Source organism: Melitaea cinxia, chromosome 18 (genome assembly GCF_905220565.1).
Source record: "Melitaea cinxia chromosome 18, ilMelCinx1.1, whole genome shotgun sequence".
In the NCBI taxonomy this organism is placed as follows: Eukaryota; Metazoa; Arthropoda; class Insecta; order Lepidoptera; family Nymphalidae; genus Melitaea; species Melitaea cinxia.
In genome coordinates this window covers 1,027,919-1,049,559 of record NC_059411.1, presented here as the reverse complement: position 1 = coordinate 1,049,559, position 21,641 = coordinate 1,027,919, and the positions used below count along the sequence as shown (strand labels likewise).

The 21,641-nt window shown below is 46.1% G+C and overlaps 1 protein-coding gene across 1 annotated transcript in view; it reads left to right on the top strand.

The window, feature by feature from the left end:
• Positions 1–21,641, top strand: part of LOC123662426 (integrator complex subunit 1) — a 43,776-nt gene that overhangs the window by 9,610 nt on the left and 12,525 nt on the right. The window contains exons 7-26 of the mRNA XM_045597269.1: positions 1,192–1,397; positions 2,688–3,018; positions 3,408–3,584; positions 4,035–4,181; positions 4,717–4,889; positions 5,354–5,503; positions 10,668–10,815; positions 12,147–12,352; positions 12,544–12,792; positions 13,077–13,254; positions 13,990–14,142; positions 14,376–14,553; positions 14,824–15,037; positions 15,269–15,435; positions 15,573–15,748; positions 16,178–16,330; positions 17,250–17,397; positions 18,031–18,164; positions 19,479–19,720; positions 19,841–19,973. Coding sequence (XP_045453225.1) covers positions 1,192–1,397; positions 2,688–3,018; positions 3,408–3,584; positions 4,035–4,181; positions 4,717–4,889; positions 5,354–5,503; positions 10,668–10,815; positions 12,147–12,352; positions 12,544–12,792; positions 13,077–13,254; positions 13,990–14,142; positions 14,376–14,553; positions 14,824–15,037; positions 15,269–15,435; positions 15,573–15,748; positions 16,178–16,330; positions 17,250–17,397; positions 18,031–18,164; positions 19,479–19,720; positions 19,841–19,973 — 3,663 coding nt within the window. The remainder of the gene's footprint in view (positions 1–1,191; positions 1,398–2,687; positions 3,019–3,407; positions 3,585–4,034; positions 4,182–4,716; positions 4,890–5,353; positions 5,504–10,667; positions 10,816–12,146; positions 12,353–12,543; positions 12,793–13,076; positions 13,255–13,989; positions 14,143–14,375; positions 14,554–14,823; positions 15,038–15,268; positions 15,436–15,572; positions 15,749–16,177; positions 16,331–17,249; positions 17,398–18,030; positions 18,165–19,478; positions 19,721–19,840; positions 19,974–21,641) is intronic.

Sequence of the window (21,641 nt, the reverse complement as noted above, 5' to 3'; positions counted from 1 at the left end):
AATGTAGTTAGCGCTTGTTACTGTAATGTGCTTCAATAAAGTTGCTGCTTCACCTGCCACACTGGTTTTTAGGTAATGGAGTTTTTCGACGTCGCTTAGTGTCGTGCAGTTGTGGACGAGTGATGAAAATAAATCTTTAAAACTAGGCCAGAGTTCGTACTCGCCCGAAAACAGAGGTAAATGTATAGCCGGGAGGTGAACTTTCTTATTTTGCAGGTCTTCTGGTGGCGATTGTTTACTTTTGGCAGACTCGACTGCCGCCAACATGTCTTTCAAGTCTCCCAACATACACAAGTACAAATCTTCTTGTATAAAAAATTCCTCATTCTCGAAATATGGCAGCAATCCACGCTCCTCACGAGTGGTACAGGTCAATAATTTTTTATGGGCTTCTTTGAAAATCATCCAGTATTCTTCAATTGTTTTAATTCTGGTTTGTAAGTAGCCCACTTTAGCCAGTCGTTGTTTGGGGCATTTTGATAAATTGAGCTGTGTTTTCTTCAATAGTAGGGCTGTATTTTCCAGTATACTGAGTGCTTGTTCGGTTTCCGTGGCCATATTTTACACGTAACAGTCGAAATCCTCACAATAAAACTCGTAAATATTGATGCGTCGACGTGAATATATTTATTTTTCTTTATAATTGCACTAAGCTTCAACTCGACGCTCGCGTATCGTTTAGAAATACAGTTCTTTTGTTCTCCCGGTGACCGGTTCTCAATGCAATGTTAAACTTCCGTGCGGCTCGAAGTCGACCATATGGTAACGTCGTAAGGTTTACTTTGGCTTGTGCCGGCGGATCAGTAAAAGAAACACGTCTTTCCTTCATAAATGTATATTGGCAACTGTTTAATCGTAGTTAAAGTTAATTGAGACTATGTTATAAGGTTTACAATTGCAAAACAGAATCACCAAACAGTAATATTTTATTAAAAAATTTGAATACTTGATATTCGTTCTCGTCTGCAACACCAGAAGCATCGCAAGCGTGTTGCCGATCCTACCTCCGAACTTTCCTACGAGCTCCGGCCTATTCACCACAGGACACAACACAGCTTGAAAGCGATATTATTTAGCTGTGGTGCTCTCGATGGACAGCAGGATGTTTCCCGCTGTGCCCTATCTCAATGCAAAAGTTCAAGGTTGAGAAAAATGGCGATCCCCAGTATAGTGAGCGCGTGTGTGTGGCAGATCCGCATGATCGCGGCGTCGCGGCTGGAGGCGTGGCTGCACTCGGGCAAGCTGTGGCGCGCGGCGCAGGAGCTGCTGGCGCACGTGTGCGCCAACGCGGCCGCCACCGGGCCCAGCGCCGCGCGCGACCACGAGGCGCTGGCGCAGCTGGCGCGCATGCGCCTCAAGACCAAGCCGCTGCAGGCCGCCTACCAGGCCTGCCTCAGGTGAGCGACCCCACTCAACCGTGTGTGCGCCAACGCGGCCGCCACCGGGCCCAGCGCCGCGCGCGACCACGAGGCGCTGGCGCAGCTGGCGCGCATGCGCCTCAAGACCAAGCCGCTGCAGGCCGCCTACCAGGCCTGCCTCAGGTGAGCGACCCCACTCAACCGTGTGTGCGCCAACGCGGCCGCCACCGGGCCCAGCGCCGCGCGCGACCACGAGGCGCTGGCGCAGCTGGCGCGCATGCGCCTCAAGACCAAGCCGCTGCAGGCCGCCTACCAGGCCTGCCTCAGGTGAGCGACCCCACTCAACCGTGTGTGCGCCAACGCGGCCGCCACCGGGCCCAGCGCCGCGCGCGACCACGAGGCGCTGGCGCAGCTGGCGCGCATGCGCCTCAAGACCAAGCCGCTGCAGGCCGCCTACCAGGCCTGCCTCAGGTGAGCGACCCCACTCAACCGTGTGTGCGCCAACGCGGCCGCCACCGGGCCCAGCGCCGCGCGCGACCACGAGGCGCTGGCGCAGCTGGCGCGCATGCGCCTCAAGACCAAGCCGCTGCAGGCCGCCTACCAGGCCTGCCTCAGGTGAGTGACCCCACTCAACCGTGTGTGCGCCAACGCGGCCGCCACCGGGCCCAGCGCCGCGCGCGACCACGAGGCGCTGGCGCAGCTGGCGCGCATGCGCCTCAAGACCAAGCCGCTGCAGGCCGCCTACCAGGCCTGCCTCAGGTGAGCGACCCCACTCAACCGTGTGTGCGCCAACGCGGCCGCCACCGGGCCCAGCGCCGCGCGCGACCACGAGGCGCTGGCGCAGCTGGCGCGCATGCGCCTCAAGACCAAGCCGCTGCAGGCCGCCTACCAGGCCTGCCTCAGGTGAGCGACCCCACTCAACCGTGTGTGCGCCAACGCGGCCGCCACCGGGCCCAGCGCCGCGCGCGACCACGAGGCGCTGGCGCAGCTGGCGCGCATGCGCCTCAAGACCAAGCCGCTGCAGGCCGCCTACCAGGCCTGCCTCAGGTGAGTGACCCCACTCAACCGTGTGTGCGCCAACGCGGCCGCCACCGGGCCCAGCGCCGCGCGCGACCACGAGGCGCTGGCGCAGCTGGCGCGCATGCGCCTCAAGACCAAGCCGCTGCAGGCCGCCTACCAGGCCTGCCTCAGGTGAGCGACCCCACTCAACCGTGTGTGCGCCAACGCGGCCGCCACCGGGCCCAGCGCCACTCAACTATTACTTTATTCGAGTAGGCTAGTTTTTTTTCTATTTAATAAACAACTTAATGAAGCCATCGTGAACCGCAGGGAGATGGTGTCGGAGAGCCCGGCGCTGCTGCGCAGCGTGGTGACCCACACGATCTACAACGAGCTGTCGAACGTGCGCTCGCCCAACAACATGGCGGTGCTGGCGGCGCTGGTGCAGGCGCAGCCGCAGCTGGTGCCGGCCGCCATGGCCGACACGTTCCACGAGCTGCTGCTGCGCGCCGAGGACTACCTGCGGCCGCTGCGCGCGCTCACCCGCGAGCTGGTGCGCGCGTCGCGCTCGGACGCGCAGGCGCTGCTGCCGCTGGCGCGCGCGCTGGCGCTGCCGCCGCCCGCCGACCCGCCCGCCGAGCTGCGCGAGCGCGCCTTCCAGGTCGGCCCGCCCTCTGCTACCTACGGCCCATTCCATTTAGTTGCACTTTAGTAACCCCCTAACAAATGTTACGTCACAACTATTGCAGCCTTCTCCAGTTTTAGGAACTGTCAAATTATGAAGAGAAAAGAAAAGAAAGTAATAAACTGCGAATGTCACATTTCTTTCGATAACTTCTCATCAACCGTTGTCCTCCTCGTTTCCTCTCACGGATAGTATAGTCGAATGGCCCTGCAGTTGTTGGCCGACCCTACCTTTGACCGTTCCTAGAACGACCTACTTCCACAGTCGGGCTGGTCCAGGTTTAGAGTAGCATATATCCTGCTGTGCCCCACCTCAGTATACCGTCCTTCCCCTCGCGAGCACTCAACGTAGCCCTCGCCCCGCAGGCGCTGGCCGACCTGTTCTGCACCTGCTGCCTGGTGACGGCGGCGCACAGCAAGCACGCGGCCGACCACCGCTCGCAGCTGAGCTCGCTGCAGCAGCAGGCGCTGGGCTGGCTGCTGGACACCGCCGTGCCCGTCTACCGGCCCCAGCGGCACGACGCGCTGCACGTGCTCAACAAGGTGAGACTGACATCCCGCTAATATTAAGAGGACGGATCGTACCCCTCAAAAAAAGAAGGATACTTGTGTTTATGTAATAACCTCGCGTTGTTGTTTGCGCGCTCTTCCTGATTCTTTTTTAAATACTATCAATAAATGTTGTCTGGATAAGGCCACCTTTGTATATTTATTTATTTATAATAGTTCTAAATTGTATTTGGTACATAAAATTTTTGAAAATAAAAAAAGTGACGACTGACTTCTAAAACATATCAATCTTTGTAATAGTAAAAATGTTAAAGTTTTTCCAAAGTCACTTCGGCTATGTCCATACAATGAGACGCATGCAAGAGAGGTAGATTTGTTTTTTTTTTTATGATCTTTATATATCGTACCTGTAAAAAACAGATGGCATGTCCAATTTAACTGTTTTAAAATTTAAATATAACAATTTGAACGCTTATCCATCAGATAATGTTCGTGGAGCCGGCGGAGACGTACAGCAAGGCGGACAACTGGCCGCCGGAGTCGGAGCGCGCGCTCACCTACCGGCTGTGCTGCGAGGCGCCGCTGGCGCAGAATACGCTGCTGAGGCTCATCTTCATCGGGCTCTCCAAGGTCTTCTGCTGACTCATTATAAATAGGGAGCAATCCTGCATACGACCTAATAGTAAGCTGATGGTATGATGTCAGATGGATGACCTGATTGTAAGCTGTTACCGTAGATTATAAAAGGCTACAATACCAGAAGCACTGTAAGCGCGCTATCCACCCTACTGTTACTATACTACAACACCACAGAAAGACAATTTTAGTTAAAGAGCGTTTTATTTGGTTGTGATCTTCAATAGACTTTGGTAGAAGAAATCTTCTGACGTTTTTGATGTGCATTTACAAAATTAAAATGTGCTTTTAAAAATTACAATGTGGCTGTAGACTATCATAGTTAGTGATGTCCCTACTGACCATCGCGGTCACTGTTCATTTGGTCTTCTTAGCAGAACACTGAGCTCACTACTAAGCTGGTGGTCTGCTCGAAGCTAGCATTATAAAAATCTGCATCAACATTCTATTTACTCTCCAGTTGATAATGCCAAATGTCTTTCTTTATCTTATGTTATCAAAGATTTGGCTGATCGATCAAATATCACAGGACATACCAGTTTCTCCAACGGAAGTATTCGAGCTGATCGAGCAGCTGATACGACGCGCGTGTGCTCTTCCTCCAGAAGATCAACCCCTGCAGGTGGACAAGTTGGAGATAGTCGACTACATTTTCCAGCTGTGTCAATTCCATCCGCCGGATAATATCACACTGCCTGCTGGGTGAGACCAATTATTATAAAAAAACATTAAAAGAAATAACTTAAAAAGTAATATAGTAGAAATATAGTTGAATTGACAACATACTTTTTATTTTTAAGTTGGTTAAAATACTTTTAACTTGCTTCCTGCACCTGTCGTATGGAGCTTATCCCCTAATCGGGCTTTTAAACAGTAGGAGTAAGTGTAAAATGTCTTTGCCCAACATTGGGCAATGCTACTGTTACAGTGCAGTAGAGTACCACAGTGAAATAAGATACTTGTCTAACGCTTAATAGTATATTTTCTGCAAACAAATTACAACTTTGTTTAATTTTTATTTTCATATCTTTTCAATCATTATTATCCTACCCATATTATTGCCTACATCGTGGACAAATATAGTAAACCTAATTTTTTTGGATTTAATTATATTTATACTGTGTGTTACTGGCAACTATTGATAAATAAGTCGTGATACTGGGCAGGTACACGCCCCCTACCCTGGCGATCACGTCGCTGTACTGGCGCGGCTGGATGCTGCTGACCATGCTGGCGGCGCACAACCTGCAGTTCGCCGAGCGCGCCGCCAGCGCCTACCCCACGCTGAGGGCGCTCGTCGAGTGCTGCATCACGGGGTAACTTCCGACCACTGTACCTCACCCCGTACCGCATCGACTGCTCCCTGGATTATTTAATGATATACAAAATTAGTTTGATCATGTGGCTCACTTCTGGCCTAAATACCACAAATTGATAGTCACCATCAACCCCGTTAGTTAATTGTATGAGAGTGCTATTTAGATTTATAAGTATACAGTTATATTAGGCATAATTGTGTTTGCAAGCAAACGAAAAAAAATTGAATTCAATTATATCGACAAGTAATACAACGTGTGTAGACGAAAAAATAGTCAAGTAAATACGCATTATCAAATATTACTCCAAACGTTGTTATCAGATATCTCTACCTGCGATGGAGAGTGCATACCATGCTCTTGAAAAATCAGCTGTGGAGGCCGGTCTCCAAATTAACATGGCTAAGACTAAGTACCTGAAAGCGTCAAAAGACCAGCGAACCCTACTACAAGGAGTTAATATTGGCAATAACACCTTCGCTAGCGTCAATCATTTCGTATACCTGGGATCCTTAGTAACCGATAACAACGATGTGTCTTCAGAAATAAGTAGAAGAATAATGGCGGCTAACAAGTGCTACTTCGGACTACTAAGATACTTACGTTCGAAACTCCTTTCAAGAAGCATAAAACTTCTCTTGTACAAAACCTTACTAAGGCCCATACTCACCTACGGTTCCGAATGTTGGGTGCTGAGCAAAAAAGACGAAAATTCCTTGTTGGTATTTGAGCGGAAAATACTAAGACGCATTTTCGGAGCTGTGATGGAAAATGAGAGATGGCGAACGCGTTATAACCACGAGCTATACCAAATGTACGATGAGCCAAATATAATTAAGACATTTTTGAATATCATATCAAAAATTGACCGCTCCAGCGGGATTCGAACCCGCGTCTTCGACATACCGTGTCGACGCTCTAGCCAATTAAGCTATGGAACGATATACTCGCCAGAGCGAAACTTTTGATATGATGATTTTTACTTTCGGTTTAAGCGAACCGTGGCGCCGTCTATAGTGAGTTCTTTACAGAGACTCGTAACTATTCAAAGTTTCATATTACAATGAAAATCTTTGACAGGAGACGACACCATGCTATTTTTAATATGTACGATTTTTATTTTTGTGTTACCCACAATTAGGAATTCTAAACATTTTTGAATATCATATCAAAAATTGACCGCTCCAGCGGGATTCGAACCCGCGTCTTCGACATACCGTGTCGACGCTCTAGCCAATTAAGCTATGGAACGATATACTCGCCAGAGCGAAACTTTTGATATGATGATTTTTACTTTCGGTTTAAGCGAACCGTGGCGCCGTCTATAGTGAGTTCTTTACAGAGACTCGTAACTATTCAAAGTTTCATATTACAATGAAAATCTTTGACAGGAGACGACACCATGCTATTTTTAATATGTACGATTTTTATTTTTGTGTTACCCACAATTAGGAATTCTAAACATTTTTGAATATCATATCAAAAATTGACCGCTCCAGCGGGATTCGAACCCGCGTCTTCGACATACCGTGTCGACGCTCTAGCCAATTAAGCTATGGAACGATATACTCGCCAGAGCGAAACCTTTGATATGATGATTTTTACTTTCGGTTTAAGCGAACCGTGGCGCCGTCTATAGTGAGTTCTTTACAGAGACTCGTAACTATTCAAAGTTTCATATTACAATGAAAATCTTTGACAGGAGACGACACCATGCTATTTTTAATATGTACGATTTTTATTTTTGTGTTACCCACAATTAGGAATTCTAAACATTTTTGAATATCATATCAAAAATTGACCGCTCCAGCGGGATTCGAACCCGCGTCTTCGACATACCGTGTCGACGCTCTAGCCAATTAAGCTATGGAACGATATACTCGCCAGAGCGAAACTTTTGATATGATGATTTTTACTTTCGGTTTAAGCGAACCGTGGCGCCAACCGTGGAACCGGTGGAATAGCATGGTGTCGTCTCCTGTCAAAGATTTTCATTGTAATATGAAACTTTGAATAGTTACGAGTCTCTGTAAAGAACTCACTATAGACGGCGCCACGGTTCGCTTAAACCGAAAGTAAAAATCATCATATCAAAGGTTTCGCTCTGGCGAGTATATCGTTCCATAGCTTAATTGGCTAGAGCGTCGACACGGTATGTCGAAGACGCGGGTTCGAATCCCGCTGGAGCGGTCAATTTTTGATATGATATTCAAAAATGTTTAGAATTCCTAATTGTGGGTAACACAAAAATAAAAATCGTACATATTAAAAATAGCATGGTGTCGTCTCCTGTCAAAGATTTTCATTGTAATATGAAACTTTGAATAGTTACGAGTCTCTGTAAAGAACTCACTATAGACGGCGCCACGGTTCGCTTAAACCGAAAGTAAAAATCATCATATCAAAAGTTTCGCTCTGGCGAGTATATCGTTCCATAGCTTAATTGGCTAGAGCGTCGACACGGTATGTCGAAGACGCGGGTTCGAATCCCGCTGGAGCGGTCAATTTTTGATATGATATTCAAAAATGTTTAGAATTCCTAATTGTGGGTAACACAAAAATAAAAATCGTACATATTAAAAATAGCATGGTGTCGTCTCCTGTCAAAGATTTTCATTGTAATATGAAACTTTGAATAGTTACGAGTCTCTGTAAAGAACTCACTATAGACGGCGCCACGGTTCGCTTAAACCGAAAGTAAAAATCATCATATCAAAAGTTTCGCTCTGGCGAGTATATCGTTCCATAGCTTAATTGGCTAGAGCGTCGACACGGTATGTCGAAGACGCGGGTTCGAATCCCGCTGGAGCGGTCAATTTTTGATATGATATTCAAAAATGTTTAGAATTCCTAATTGTGGGTAACACAAAAATAAAAATCGTACATATTAAAAATAGCTTGGTGTCGTCTCCTGTCAAAGATTTTCATTGTAATATGAAACTTTGAATAGTTACGAGTCTCTGTAAAGAACTCACTATAGACGGCGCCACGGTTCGCTTAAACCGAAAGTAAAAATCATCATATCAAAAGTTTCGCTCTGGCGAGTATATCGTTCCATAGCTTAATTGGCTAGAGCGTCGACACGGTATGTCGAAGACGCGGGTTCGAATCCCGCTGGAGCGGTCAATTTTTGATATGATATTCAAAAATGTTTAGAATTCCTAATTGTGGGTAACACAAAAATAAAAATCGTACATATTAAAAATAGCATGGTGTCGTCTCCTGTCAAAGATTTTCATTGTAATATGAAACTTTGAATAGTTACGAGTCTCTGTAAAGAACTCACTATAGACGGCGCCACGGTTCGCTTAAACCGAAAGTAAAAATCATCATATCAAAAGTTTCGCTCTGGCGAGTATATCGTTCCATAGCTTAATTGGCTAGAGCGTCGACACGGTATGTCGAAGACGCGGGTTCGAATCCCGCTGGAGCGGTCAATTTTTGATATGATATTCAAAAATGTTTAGAATTCCTAATTGTGGGTAACACAAAAATAAAAATCGTACATATTAAAAATAGCATGGTGTCGTCTCCTGTCAAAGATTTTCATTGTAATATGAAACTTTGAATAGTTACGAGTCTCTGTAAAGAACTCACTATAGACGGCGCCACGGTTCGCTTAAACCGAAAGTAAAAATCATCATATCAAAGGTTTCGCTCTGGCGAGTATATCGTTCCATAGCTTAATTGGCTAGAGCGTCGACACGGTATGTCGAAGACGCGGGTTCGAATCCCGCTGGAGCGGTCAATTTTTGATATGATATTCAAAAATGTTTAGAATTCCTAATTGTGGGTAACACAAAAATAAAAATCGTACATATTAAAAATAGCATGGTGTCGTCTCCTGTCAAAGATTTTCATTGTAATATGAAACTTTGAATAGTTACGAGTCTCTGTAAAGAACTCACTATAGACGGCGCCACGGTTCGCTTAAACCGAAAGTAAAAATCATCATATCAAAAGTTTCGCTCTGGCGAGTATATCGTTCCATAGCTTAATTGGCTAGAGCGTCGACACGGTATGTCGAAGACGCGGGTTCGAATCCCGCTGGAGCGGTCAATTTTTGATATGATATTCAAAAATGTTTAGAATTCCTAATTGTGGGTAACACAAAAATAAAAATCGTACATATTAAAAATAGCATGGTGTCGTCTCCTGTCAAAGATTTTCATTGTAATATGAAACTTTGAATAGTTACGAGTCTCTGTAAAGAACTCACTATAGACGGCGCCACGGTTCGCTTAAACCGAAAGTAAAAATCATCATATCAAAAGTTTCGCTCTGGCGAGTATATCGTTCCATAGCTTAATTGGCTAGAGCGTCGACACGGTATGTCGAAGACGCGGGTTCGAATCCCGCTGGAGCGGTCAATTTTTGATATGATATTCAAAAATGTTTAGAATTCCTAATTGTGGGTAACACAAAAATAAAAATCGTACATATTATAATTAAGACCATAAAGATTGGGCGCCTGCGTTGGGCAGGGCACGTGTTGCGAATGGACGAGGCCAGAGTACCCAAGCGCCTTTTAGAAGGCCGACCGGAGGGCCGCAGAAGTCGAGGCAGGCCCAAGCTCAGATGGTTGGATGGCGTCGAACAAGACATCAAGACCTTGGGAATAACAAGTTGGAGAAGGAAAGCCTCTAATAGATCGGACTGGAGAGCTTTGCTGGACCAGGCTAAGGCCCACCCGCGGCTGTAATGCCTCAGATGATGATGATGATGTTGTTATCAGATATCTCGATGAAATTTAAATGTGGCCACATGACAAACATCAGCTTTCGATCAACTTAAAAATCATCAAAATCGGTACACTCAGTAAAAAGTTATGCGGATTTTCCGAAATTTTTATGAAAGTTGTCCTCGATTTCTCTGGGATCCCATCATCAGATCATGGTTTCCTTATCATGGTACCACACCAGGGATATCCCGTTTCAAACAAAAAAAGAATTATTAAAATCGGTTCATAAACGACGAGGTTATCCCCGAACATACATAATATATATATATATATTGTATATAGGTCAAATTGGTAACCTCCTCCTTTTTTTGAAGTCGGTTAAAAATAAAAGTTACATTTTAGGGCTTTGTCAGAATGTAGCCCTGTCAGACTTGAAAATGAATATGAGCTGTTAGTTTATATAATTAAAAAATGTGTTCACAGAAAACCATCCATCGAGTGGACAGGCGTGGGTGAAACCGAACGCCTGGAGGCCGAACGTGCGGCTGTGTTACAGCTGGAGACGCACCTGGCCGCCGCCAGCAACGCCAAGCTGCCCGTCACCGAGCACTCGTCGCGGCTGCTGGCGCAGGTGACCGGGTGGTCTTGTAGCTGTAGGGAGCGAGTGACCTTGTAGACTAGTTAAGCTGTAGGGAGCGAGTGACCTTGTAGAGTAGTTGAGCTGTAGGGAGCGAGTGACTTTGTAGACTAGTTGAACTGTTGGGAGTGACTGATCGTGTCGACAAGTTGAGCTGTAGGGAGTGAGTGCCGGGGTAAACTAGTTGAGCTGTTGGGAACAAGTGACCTTGTAGACTAGTTGAGCTGTAGGGAACGAATGACCTTGTAGACTAGTTGAGCTGTATGGAGCGAGCGACCTTGTAGACTAGTTGAGCTGTATGGAGCGAGTGACCTTGTAGACTAGTTGATCTGTAGGGAACGAGTGACCATGTTGACTAGTTGAGCTGTAGGGAACAAGTGACCTTGTAGACTAGTTGAGCTGTAGGGAACGAGTGACCTTGTAGACTAGTTGAGCTGTAGAGAGCGAGTACCGTGTCGGCTAGTTGAACTGTAGGGAGCGAGTGACCATGTTGACTAGTTGAGTTGTAGGGAACGAGTGACCTTGCAGACTAGTTGAGCTGTAGGGAACAAGTGACCTTGTAGACTAGTTGAGCTGTAGGGAACGAGTGACCTTGTAGACTAGTTGAGCTGTATGGAGCGAGTGACCTTGTAGACTAGTTGAGCTGTATGGAGCGAGTGACCTTGTAGACTAGTTGAGCTGTATGGAGCGAGTGACCTTGTAGACTAGTTGATCTGTAGGGAACGAGTGACCTTGTAGACTAGTTGAGCTGTAGAGAGCGAGTACCGTGTCGGCTAGTTGAACTGTAGGGAGCGAGTGACCATGTTGACTAGTTGAGTTGTAGGGAACGAGTGACCTTGCAGACTAGTTGAGCTGTAGGGAACAAGTGACCTTGCAGACTAGTTGAGCTGTAGGGAACAAGTGACCTTGTAGACTAGTTGAGCTGTAGGGAACGAGTGACCTTGTAGACTAGTTGAGCTGTATGGAGCGAGTGACCTTGTAGACTAGTTGAGCTGTATGGAGCGAGTGACCTTGTAGACTAGTTGAGCTGTATGGAGCGAGTGACCTTGTAGACTAGTTGATCTGTAGGGAACGAGTGACCTCGTGGAATAGTTGATTTATAGGTAACGAGTGACTGTGGACTAATTGAGCTGTAAGGACGAAAGAATTTTAAAAATGAAATTTCAATTTCCCTTGTACGAAAAAATACACGTGATTTTTTATCACAGGACAGGTATTCTAGAACCTCATTACATATCACTAATGAGGTAGTGGGGGGTTAAAAAGTTGATAAAAATATCACATGATTAATGGAAAATCCCTAACTCGTAATATTATATGAGCAGTTGACGACGCTGGAGCCGACGGGAGCGGCGCGCCGCCCCCCGGCCGGCGTGCTGGAAGCGCTGCAGGCGCTGAGCGGTCAGCTGCGCCTGGGCCGCCTGCTGTGCCGCCAGCCCGCGCTGCTGCTGCAGTTGGTGGAGCGCCACGGCACGCGCCGCGCCATGCCCTGGCTGCATCAGCTGCTCAGGCACGACCGGCTGGAGTTGAGGTACGATCGAGAATTTGGTCTCGGTTAATATCAATACAACGTTATATCGTGCGCGGTCTTAATTTTTGGTATTGTACTTTTATGTTCTCGAATGCTTAGATATTAAACTTCATAAAATCCGTCAAAATCGTCGAGTTCAGTTTACGTGATGTCAAAGACCGAGGTGTGAGTGACGTGTCTCCCGTGCGCAGCGTGCTGCCGGTGCAGTGCCTGTGCGAGTTCCTGTCGGCGGGCGGCGGTGAGGCGGGCAAGGCGGGCGAGCTGAGCGCGCACCTGCGCCGCACGCTGGCCAGCGAGGAGGGCGCGCGCGCCGTGCTGCACTACTACCTCACGCGCCTGGCGCACGCGCACGCGCCCACGCGCCTCGCCGCCGCGCGCGGCCTGCGCCTGCTGCTGGCGCCCGAGCCCGCGCCCGCGGACTGCGCCGCCGTCGACCCCGAGTGAGAGCCCCCCCCCCACTACTACCTCACGCGCCTGGCGCACGCGCACACGCCCACGCGCCTCGCCGCCGCGCGCGGCCTGCGCCTGCTGCTGGCGCCCGAGCCCGCGCCCGCGGACTGCGCCGCCGTCGACCCCGAGTGAGCGCCTCCCCCCCCCCCCCCACTACTACCGCACGCGACTGGCGCCCGCGCCTCGCCGCCACGCGCAGACTGCGCCGACGGCGACCCCGAGTGAGCGCCCCACCCCCGCCACTGCGACCACACTGACACCGCCCCGCCCGCAGGTCGTGGCTGGCGCTGCTGCCGTCGCTGCGGCACTGGGAGGCGCTGCGCGGCGAGGCCCTGCGGCGCGTGCGCGCGGCCTGCCTGGTGGAGTGCGCGCCGCCGCACGTGGCCGCCTACCTGGCCTTCCTGGCGCAGCACGCGCCGCCCACTCTGCCCGACCTCACCGAGGTCGTGCTGGTGAGTCCGTGACTATTTATACAACCAAGTCGGCAAACAAGCGTATGGCTCATCTGATGGTAAGCAGTTACCGTAGCTTGTAGACGTTTGGAACACCAGAACTATCGCAAGCGTGTTGTCGACTCTATCTCACAACCCCCAGTAGTTATGGTCACCTCACTCACTACAGGAACACAACACTGCTTAAAAGCAGTGATTGTCTAGCTGTGAGGTTTTATAAGATCTATCTGCCCCAGATTTTGAGCAGGATATTTTCTATTGTGCCCTACCTCAGTGTTATATTATATTTATAATGTTTTATTTTATAATTATTCTTGTATATTATGAACAGTAAAACAATAATTGTGTTGCTCTGAAAGAGAAGTTTTTTATTTTAGCATATAAACTAATTTTACAAAATATTATTTATTATTAAATTACTTACAAACTAACCTGAAAAGAGAAACAACATTAAAAGCTATCACCAGTTCTTAATAATAACTATTATTTAAATATTTACTAAAAAAAATTAGTGTATTTGACAGAGATTCACGTAACCGAAAAGTGAAAGGAAACATAGAGGGCGCTGTGCTAGCAGCCAGATGCTTATCCTCAAACCCAAAAGAAGAGAAATATGGCATTCTAAAATTGTTATATATTCTTATTTTTTGGAGATGACAACTATAAATATATATGACCACTCCTACCGCCTGCCCTCTCAGTTCTCTACAGTACTAACCGTCCTATTCTCTACAGGACCTCAGCCAGGTGCTGATGGAGCGCACCACGGTGATGAGCTACGTGCTGCCGCCCGTGGACTCCAAGGAGACACCCCGGGACGAGCACCTGCTGGCTCAGCACAGGGCCCTCCACGCGCTTACCAGTATTTTCTACACACATCTTCGACAGGTTTATTATATTTTCTTTATTGCACTTCAAAATTGAACTGGCAAAATATTAATACAATGGCATTTGGCGAGGGCGAATTTATCTCTAAAGGAGATCCAGTTATGGTGTTACCAGTTTATGCATGGAAGTGTACAGCAGTGGGAAATCTACCTAATAATTATATCAGCTTTTGGAAATATATTTCTTGGATATTTATAACAAACTTATTATCGATGTCGTTTATATTGGTTCAGATGCTGTCAAGTGAAGTCCCGGAAGTTCAGGAGCCGATGGAGGAGGGTGGAGAGGGCTCGAACGGGTGGAGCGCCGGGGAGAAGATGTTGTTGCAGTGGGCCAACGGGCGGAGGGCTAACTTGCACGTAGTCGTTGCGCATGCGCATCTCAAGCTCCTGTGCTTCGGACCTTCGTACTGTGAGTGAAATAATTGTGCTATTTAGCTATATATTTATTTAATTTATTGCTTTCGCTAATCAATAATGTTAGTTTAATAGGTTAGTTCTGTTATCTTATGATTTTACACCGATAAAAAAAATACCTAAATCAGATCAATATTTATCGCGTTGGCACTTATTTTGGCAAAGATAAAATTTTAAAGTTGATTTGTATTTTTATTTTCTTTTTATGTAATAATAAATGTTTGTAGCTGGCCGCTGAGATCGCTCTAACGTTCTAACTCCGCAGTCGACACGAACCAGGAGATGTACTCGTGGCTGCAGAGCGTGTGGGTGGACGACGCGCCCGAGGCCGACGAGGCGGCGCTGCTGCCGGACTGGCTGCGGCTCAGCCTGGTGCGCTCGGCGCGGCCCGCGCTGCTGGAGGCCGGCCTGCGGGGCCTGCCGGCGCACAAGCTGGCGCTCTTTATACAGACCTTCGGCATGCCCGTCGCCTCCATGAGGTCGGTTCCCCGCTTGCTGTCGATCGACAGCGACCCTCGTTCATGACTAAAAAAGAACAAGTTTAACATGAAACATATCAAATTCTAACTTCCTTAAGTTCTCACGCTTAATTGCTATATACAAATGCAAGAAACCGGCTCGAAGGACCATGTTCTTAATTACTACCCAATTTGATAGGAAGCCAGTGCGCCATGTGTATAGTCGTGTATAGTGTACGGTGTGTGTGGCAGTGCGCTGCTGGCGGCGCTGGACGCGTGCCCGGCGGGCGCGGTGGTGCGGCTGGGCGTGGAGCGCGCCTACATGGCGCAGCTGCTGCGCGTGCAGCGAGCGCGCGGCGCGCAGGGCGGCCACGCCTTCGCCGCCGCCCTGCGCCTCGCGCGCCCCGCCTACCCGCCCGGTACGCCCGCACTCACTCTATCTCTCTCTCTCTCGCGCGCCACAAATTCACACACACATTCCTCTTCTTGAAAGTATGCTTAAATTATTATTGGTGATTGGGGAGCTAAATAAAATTTTTCGTAATATTCGGTCCAGACGACACATTGTTTGCGGAGGAGGCCCTTCCCGACGAGGAGGAGGACCCCTGGAGCTGTCCACGCCAGCTCACTAAGCTGGAGGTGGGCTCGATCGGCGCGCTACTGAACACGACCTTCTTAGGAATTGACACCTATCGCGGAGACCTGGACACGGCGTTCTCACAGCTTCATAGAGTGAGTTGCATCTTCTATGAACCAGTGTTTATAATAGGGGCTTAGATACACTGCTGTCCTCCAGACTGGTTATCTTGTGTAATTATACTACGTTTCGTGTGTGGGATAGATCTGTATAGTTTTTAAAACCTATGCAGGCGAAAGTAAAATCGAACATCCAATTTTGCTTACTTACGCAGAAAAATTTGGACCAGTAACCTCTCCGGTAGACTGTAGCATACATGACTTATTTAATGATCTTTTACATGTCTGTAATTCTTTCTCGTTTTGGATTCCATAAGAAAAAGGCATAGACATCTAACCAGGAGAGATATAACGTAGCCCATATGGCTCACTTAAAGCTCATCAACATGTCTGAAATTTCTTGTTCCGTATTCGATAAGGGCAGTGCATAGTAGTCCGTTGTCAAACACAAGTTATCGTTTTCAGATGTTAGCGGAGGAGTCGGGCGCGGGCCCGGCGACGCGGGTGGTGCTGGGCGGGCTGAGGGCGGGCGGGGTGCGCGGCCTGTTCCGGCGCCCCGCCTACGCCGCGCCCCTGCTGCGCGCGCTCACTCGCCTCAAGCCCAGCGGCCTGCACGAGGTGAGACGAGCGTCATATACACGTATAGCTTGACTGTTGCGCTGGCGGTTGTGAATTAGATTCCCGCCCACGACAGATCTGTATTGGCCATACAGATGTTTGTCGTGGTCTGGGCGTTTGTGCTTGTGTGTACTTCCGGACCCCCGACATAGGAGAAAATCCTACTGGGGGCCGTTGAGTGTGAAAAGTTAAAAAAAATTGACTTGTATAAAGGCTTTAAATTCTTATTAAGCGACGTTTAAGTATATTTTGTGAACTTTAAAGAGTAACTGAGGAGTTTCTTGCTAATTTAACTGAGCTAGGGTGCAGTAGAATATATCCTGATAACAATTTGGAGTAGTCCAACCGGGGCAGTACCTCGACCTTACAAATCACAGCTAAATAATACTGCTTTTAAGCAGTATTGCGTTCCAGTGGTGAGTAAAGTGACCAGAGCTCTTGAAGGGGATTAGAGATAGGGTCGGCAACGCGTTTGCGATGCTACTGGTGTTGCTGACGTCTATAAGCTACGGTAAACGCTTACCATCAGGTCAGCCGTAAGTTTGTTAGTCAACCTAGTTGTAAAAAAAAGTCTTAGTAGTGCATTCATTTCATACATTCGAAATAAGTGATAGCTCTACATTATCTACAACTATTATTAATATATTAAAAAGGGATATAATTTTAATTTGCAAAATGACGATTATTTTGTAGCTGACCGAAAGTAAAGTAAAGAAAAAAAATATATATATATATATGTTACTTTATAAATACAGTCCAAATTTTAAACTATATACACTTGTGTATCATTTAAAGTGCCTAACTCAGCAGTAACTCAGCTTAATATCGATAGTCGAGAGATAGCGTGTACGTGTGATGTTCACCGCCACGATACAACATGCTACACAACCCGGTACAGCCCCATGCAACCCTGTCGCAGGTGGCGGGCGCCCTGCTGGAGCAGTGCAAGCTGGCGCGCGGGCCGGTGGCGGACGCCCTGCACGCGGCGCACGGGGACCCCGCCCGCCCTTGCGACCTCGAGCTGCTCAACCTCCCCGTCCGCGCTAACAAGGACCAGCTGGTTACTAGTACGTACAGCAGCAGTACACCTTTCATTAATCTTTACACTCTACCTTACAAAAATGTTTACCCATCACATCCTCATCATCATCACATCAGCCTTTCGCAGTCTACTACTGGACATAGGCCTCCACAAGTTCGAGCTTTTTTAAGTTCCAAGGTGGTAGTGGAACTCTGTTATCCCTTAGTCGCCTCTTACGACACCCACGGGAAGAGGGGGGGTTTACCCGTACTATACTAATATTATAGGTTAATCTGAGAAACAGCTAGTTCGGATCAAAAATTTTTTTAATCAAGGAAGGCTATAGGCTATATTTTTAGAATTTACTCCTTCAGAATCGATTTTCACATAAGGCCCCCGGTATGAAAAAATATATGAGGAGTACAATCTATTGAACGAATGATCTCGTTGCGTTATTTGATTCGTTTATTTACCATTTCATATGATATTAATCATTTTCCCTTTTGGCTTCCCTTTCTCTCACACATACGGCAGCGGTAGGTTCCTCCTCTCTCACTCTAACTCACAGCGCTAGCCGTATTTTAGACAGACGCTTCGAAGTTTAAGCTATGACTTCTGTTGGGCGTCTTGAAACGCATATGCTTTTTTATTTATTTAAATTTTTGTGTTTGTTTGTTAGTGCTGGAGTTTGCGACACCCAGCTCGCTGGAGGCGCTGGGTAACGTGATCATCGAGACACAAGACGCGCAGGTGGTGGTGGACACCATCACACACCTGCTGGAGAAGAACCAGGAGGGCTGCTATGACTCGCCGGTAAGTTTGAGCTACGCTCAGGGACTACATCAGCCGGCCTAGCATGCATACAACGAGATATCTCTTGACGAGAGAGAGAGATAATGTCTACATCGAGTATTTTCTCGATTACCCTAACATGCGCACTACGAGAGACAAAATTCTCTTCCGAAGACTTCGCCTTGTCGAGTAGAGAAACATTATCAACCATAATCACAACTGAATATCATTCTTATTTCTTATGTCGTAAAGTTGAATTTACAAGGTTATTGACCAATCGTGCCAAACCGGGATGAGCCAAAGTTTGTATAATTTCAAACGAGTGACACATGTTTTATTTAACAATGTTCTCGGCCTTTTGGCTAAGATAAAAAGTGTATATCTAATTTAAAAAATCTAATATGGAAAATAAAACGGCGTAAGTAAATGAATTTAATTATATATGTAAAACAATATGCTCGTGTTGTGCTTTATATCTTGTCGCACATTAGATAATTGTAATTCTATCACGCATTGTTTTTTTTTTTTTTAATTTTTAAAATTTTTTGAATTTTTGAATTTTTTTTTTGATTATTGATTTTACTTTTATTCTATTTAATTTTATTTTTAGTTATTGATTTTTTTAATATAATTTTGTTTTGTTTTTTATTCTGAATGTTGTCTTGTCTTGTTGTACTAACCCAATATGGACTTATACTTTGGTCTGAAATAAAGTATTATTATTATTTAGAATAAGAAGCAACAGGGCGCAAATACGTTTTTTGTGTCATTATATGGCACACTTTACTCGACTTTTCGCATTTCCCGCTCTTCGTATACCGAAATTATATAATTATAATAGGGAAACGCCATGGTATACAAAAAATAGGCACCCGGTTTTATTTATTTTTTATTTATCGTCTTTCTCGTCGATAATATTGAAGACGAGAAGTTTCTCTTCCTAAAACGACAAAATTCGACAAAATTACGATGTCATGTTAGCTTCCGTAGAGATAAATATCACAGATCACTAAAATTTAATGATTATCTCTTCTTTACGTAACGAGAAGAGTATCGCGTGCACGCATGTTAGCTACTGTAGACATAGAGAGATAATACGAGAAAAGGGGTAGACAAAATTTTGTCGTGGCGCGCATGCTAGGCCTGCAGATAAAGATATCGAAACCGATACTGTCTAAAAAGAACTTAATAAAGTGAAACTCATCCGACATGTAGTTCAGGTGAGGTTTTAAATGAATTGAAACATTTGAATTTCCCAGAATATTTTACACGTTTATTATGACGCAATTAAAAGGAACCCTCCTAAAACCCTGTTCGCTATTCGTCTCCCTGCAGGTGAAAGTGGAAGCGGAAGAGGGCGGCGAGGCGGTGGCTCACGTGCTGTCGCGCCGGGGCCTCGGCTGCGGCCTCCTACTGGACTGGCTGTCGGAGCTGCAGCGCGAGACCCTGGGCCGCCAGATGAAACTCATGTTCGAGAAGGGGGGCGGCGCGTGGCGGCCGCTGCTGGTGACGCTGCTGGCGCACCGCGCCTCCTGGCGGACGCTCCACGCCGTGCTGGCCGCGCTCACCGCGCACGGGTACGCACTGCGCGGCCACTTGGGACACAGCGTCTACTAGCGGACGCTCCACGGCTCTTGCGACACCTACGAATTCAATATATTATACCACTACAATAATGTTTTATAATTCATCTCCAGGGGCTGGTCTCCTAAGGCAGTGCTGGACTTCGCGGAGACGTTGATCGGTAGCCCACGTGTGTGGCAGGGACGGGACCGCACCACGCCCAAACACCACTCGCCCGAGGACTCACTAAGACTGTCGCACCACCAGGTATTTATGTGGTTTGATTTTCATATCTGACAATCATATATGGAACTAAAGTACTATTTAAAATTTATATTTAAAATATTTGGTAAAGCTGTAGATTAGGAAAAACCGAATTTCGGGACCGTGGGGGAAGGGGGTTGAACGCTACCCCTGTTACCACTGTCACACTTCCAAACCCCATGGTTATGGAGATATCCAAGGTTAAAGTTTTGAGGTTAGAAGAAGAATTTCTCAGCTTTCACACGTTATTTTCACATTTCACATGCGTTTTTTTTTTACATTGCACACGCTATTTTCACATTTCACACGTTATTTTCACGTTTCATAAGTTATTTTCAAAATAAAAACGATCTCGACTCCAAGATCAACAAACGATACAACTGACGTTACTCATGCTCCGTCCCGTAGCTTTCATATGCTATTTTCACATTTCGCACATGATTTTAACATTTCACACGTTAATTTAACGTTTTCAAAAGGGTTTTTTAGCAAACGATACAACTAATGTTTAACAACTAAGAAATAGATGTTTTAATAAAAAATGACAAGACACTTTTGAACCATCATATTTATACTTAAATGTGATGCTACCGCGATTCAAAATATAGAAACCACAGAGAACAATTGTCTAGAAACTACGTAGTTATATTACAGAAAAACATATGTTCTGTACTATAATTGGTAATATCGTGCATTTTTATGCAGAACCAGTAAATCCACACATCTTTAGTCATTAATATTTTTAATTTAATAACAGTAAATAAATAAAAATAAAATATATTTAAGTAAAAAACATAACAGGAAATAAGGCTGTATGGTCTTAGACCTTTGCCTTTACAGTTATTTAGACAAAAACAACGAATTTATTCTTACATTTCTCTGGAGCGAAACGATAAGTGGCACGTCATTTTTTTTAAAGAATCTTTTTCTCAGTCGTAAAACATCAGTTGTGTCGTTTGATAAAAAAAACGTGTGAAAACGTTAAATTAACGTGTGAAATGTTAAAATCATGTGCGTAATGTGAAAATAACATATGAAAGCTACGGGACGGAGCATGAGTAACGTCAGTTGTATCGTTTGTTCATATTGGAGTCGAGATCGTTTTTACATACTCCTGTTTGAAAATAACTTATAAAAATAACGTATGAAATGTGAAAATAACGTGTGAAATGTGTAAATAATGTGTGAAGTGTGAAAATAACGTGTGAAAGCTGCGGAATTCTTTTTCTAATCTCAAAACCTTAACCATGGATATGTCCATAACCATGGGGTTTCGAAGTGTGGCAGTGGTACAGGGGGTAGTGTCCCCCACCCTTTCCCCTTGCCCACCACAATCCCGAAATTCGATCGTTCTTAATCTAAAGCTTTACCCAAAGATGTTTTAACATTCCGGGATTCGGCATAACAGAAACCAGGCTTACATGTAAAAAACTTTGCAAGCACCATTGAATCAATTTTTGGCAGATTCGTACCATATGATTTTACAAAACGGGTTTGCATTTTAATAAATAAGTAGGTACAAATGAAATGCACTAACGAAAGAGCACAACTATTCACACTCTTTGAAGTTAAAGTTAATAGATATGTACCTAGCTATTTACAGCACTGACAGAATTTTGTTATTGCCCGTATGACGTCATACCATGGCAGATCGTGTTTTAGGTCACGTGA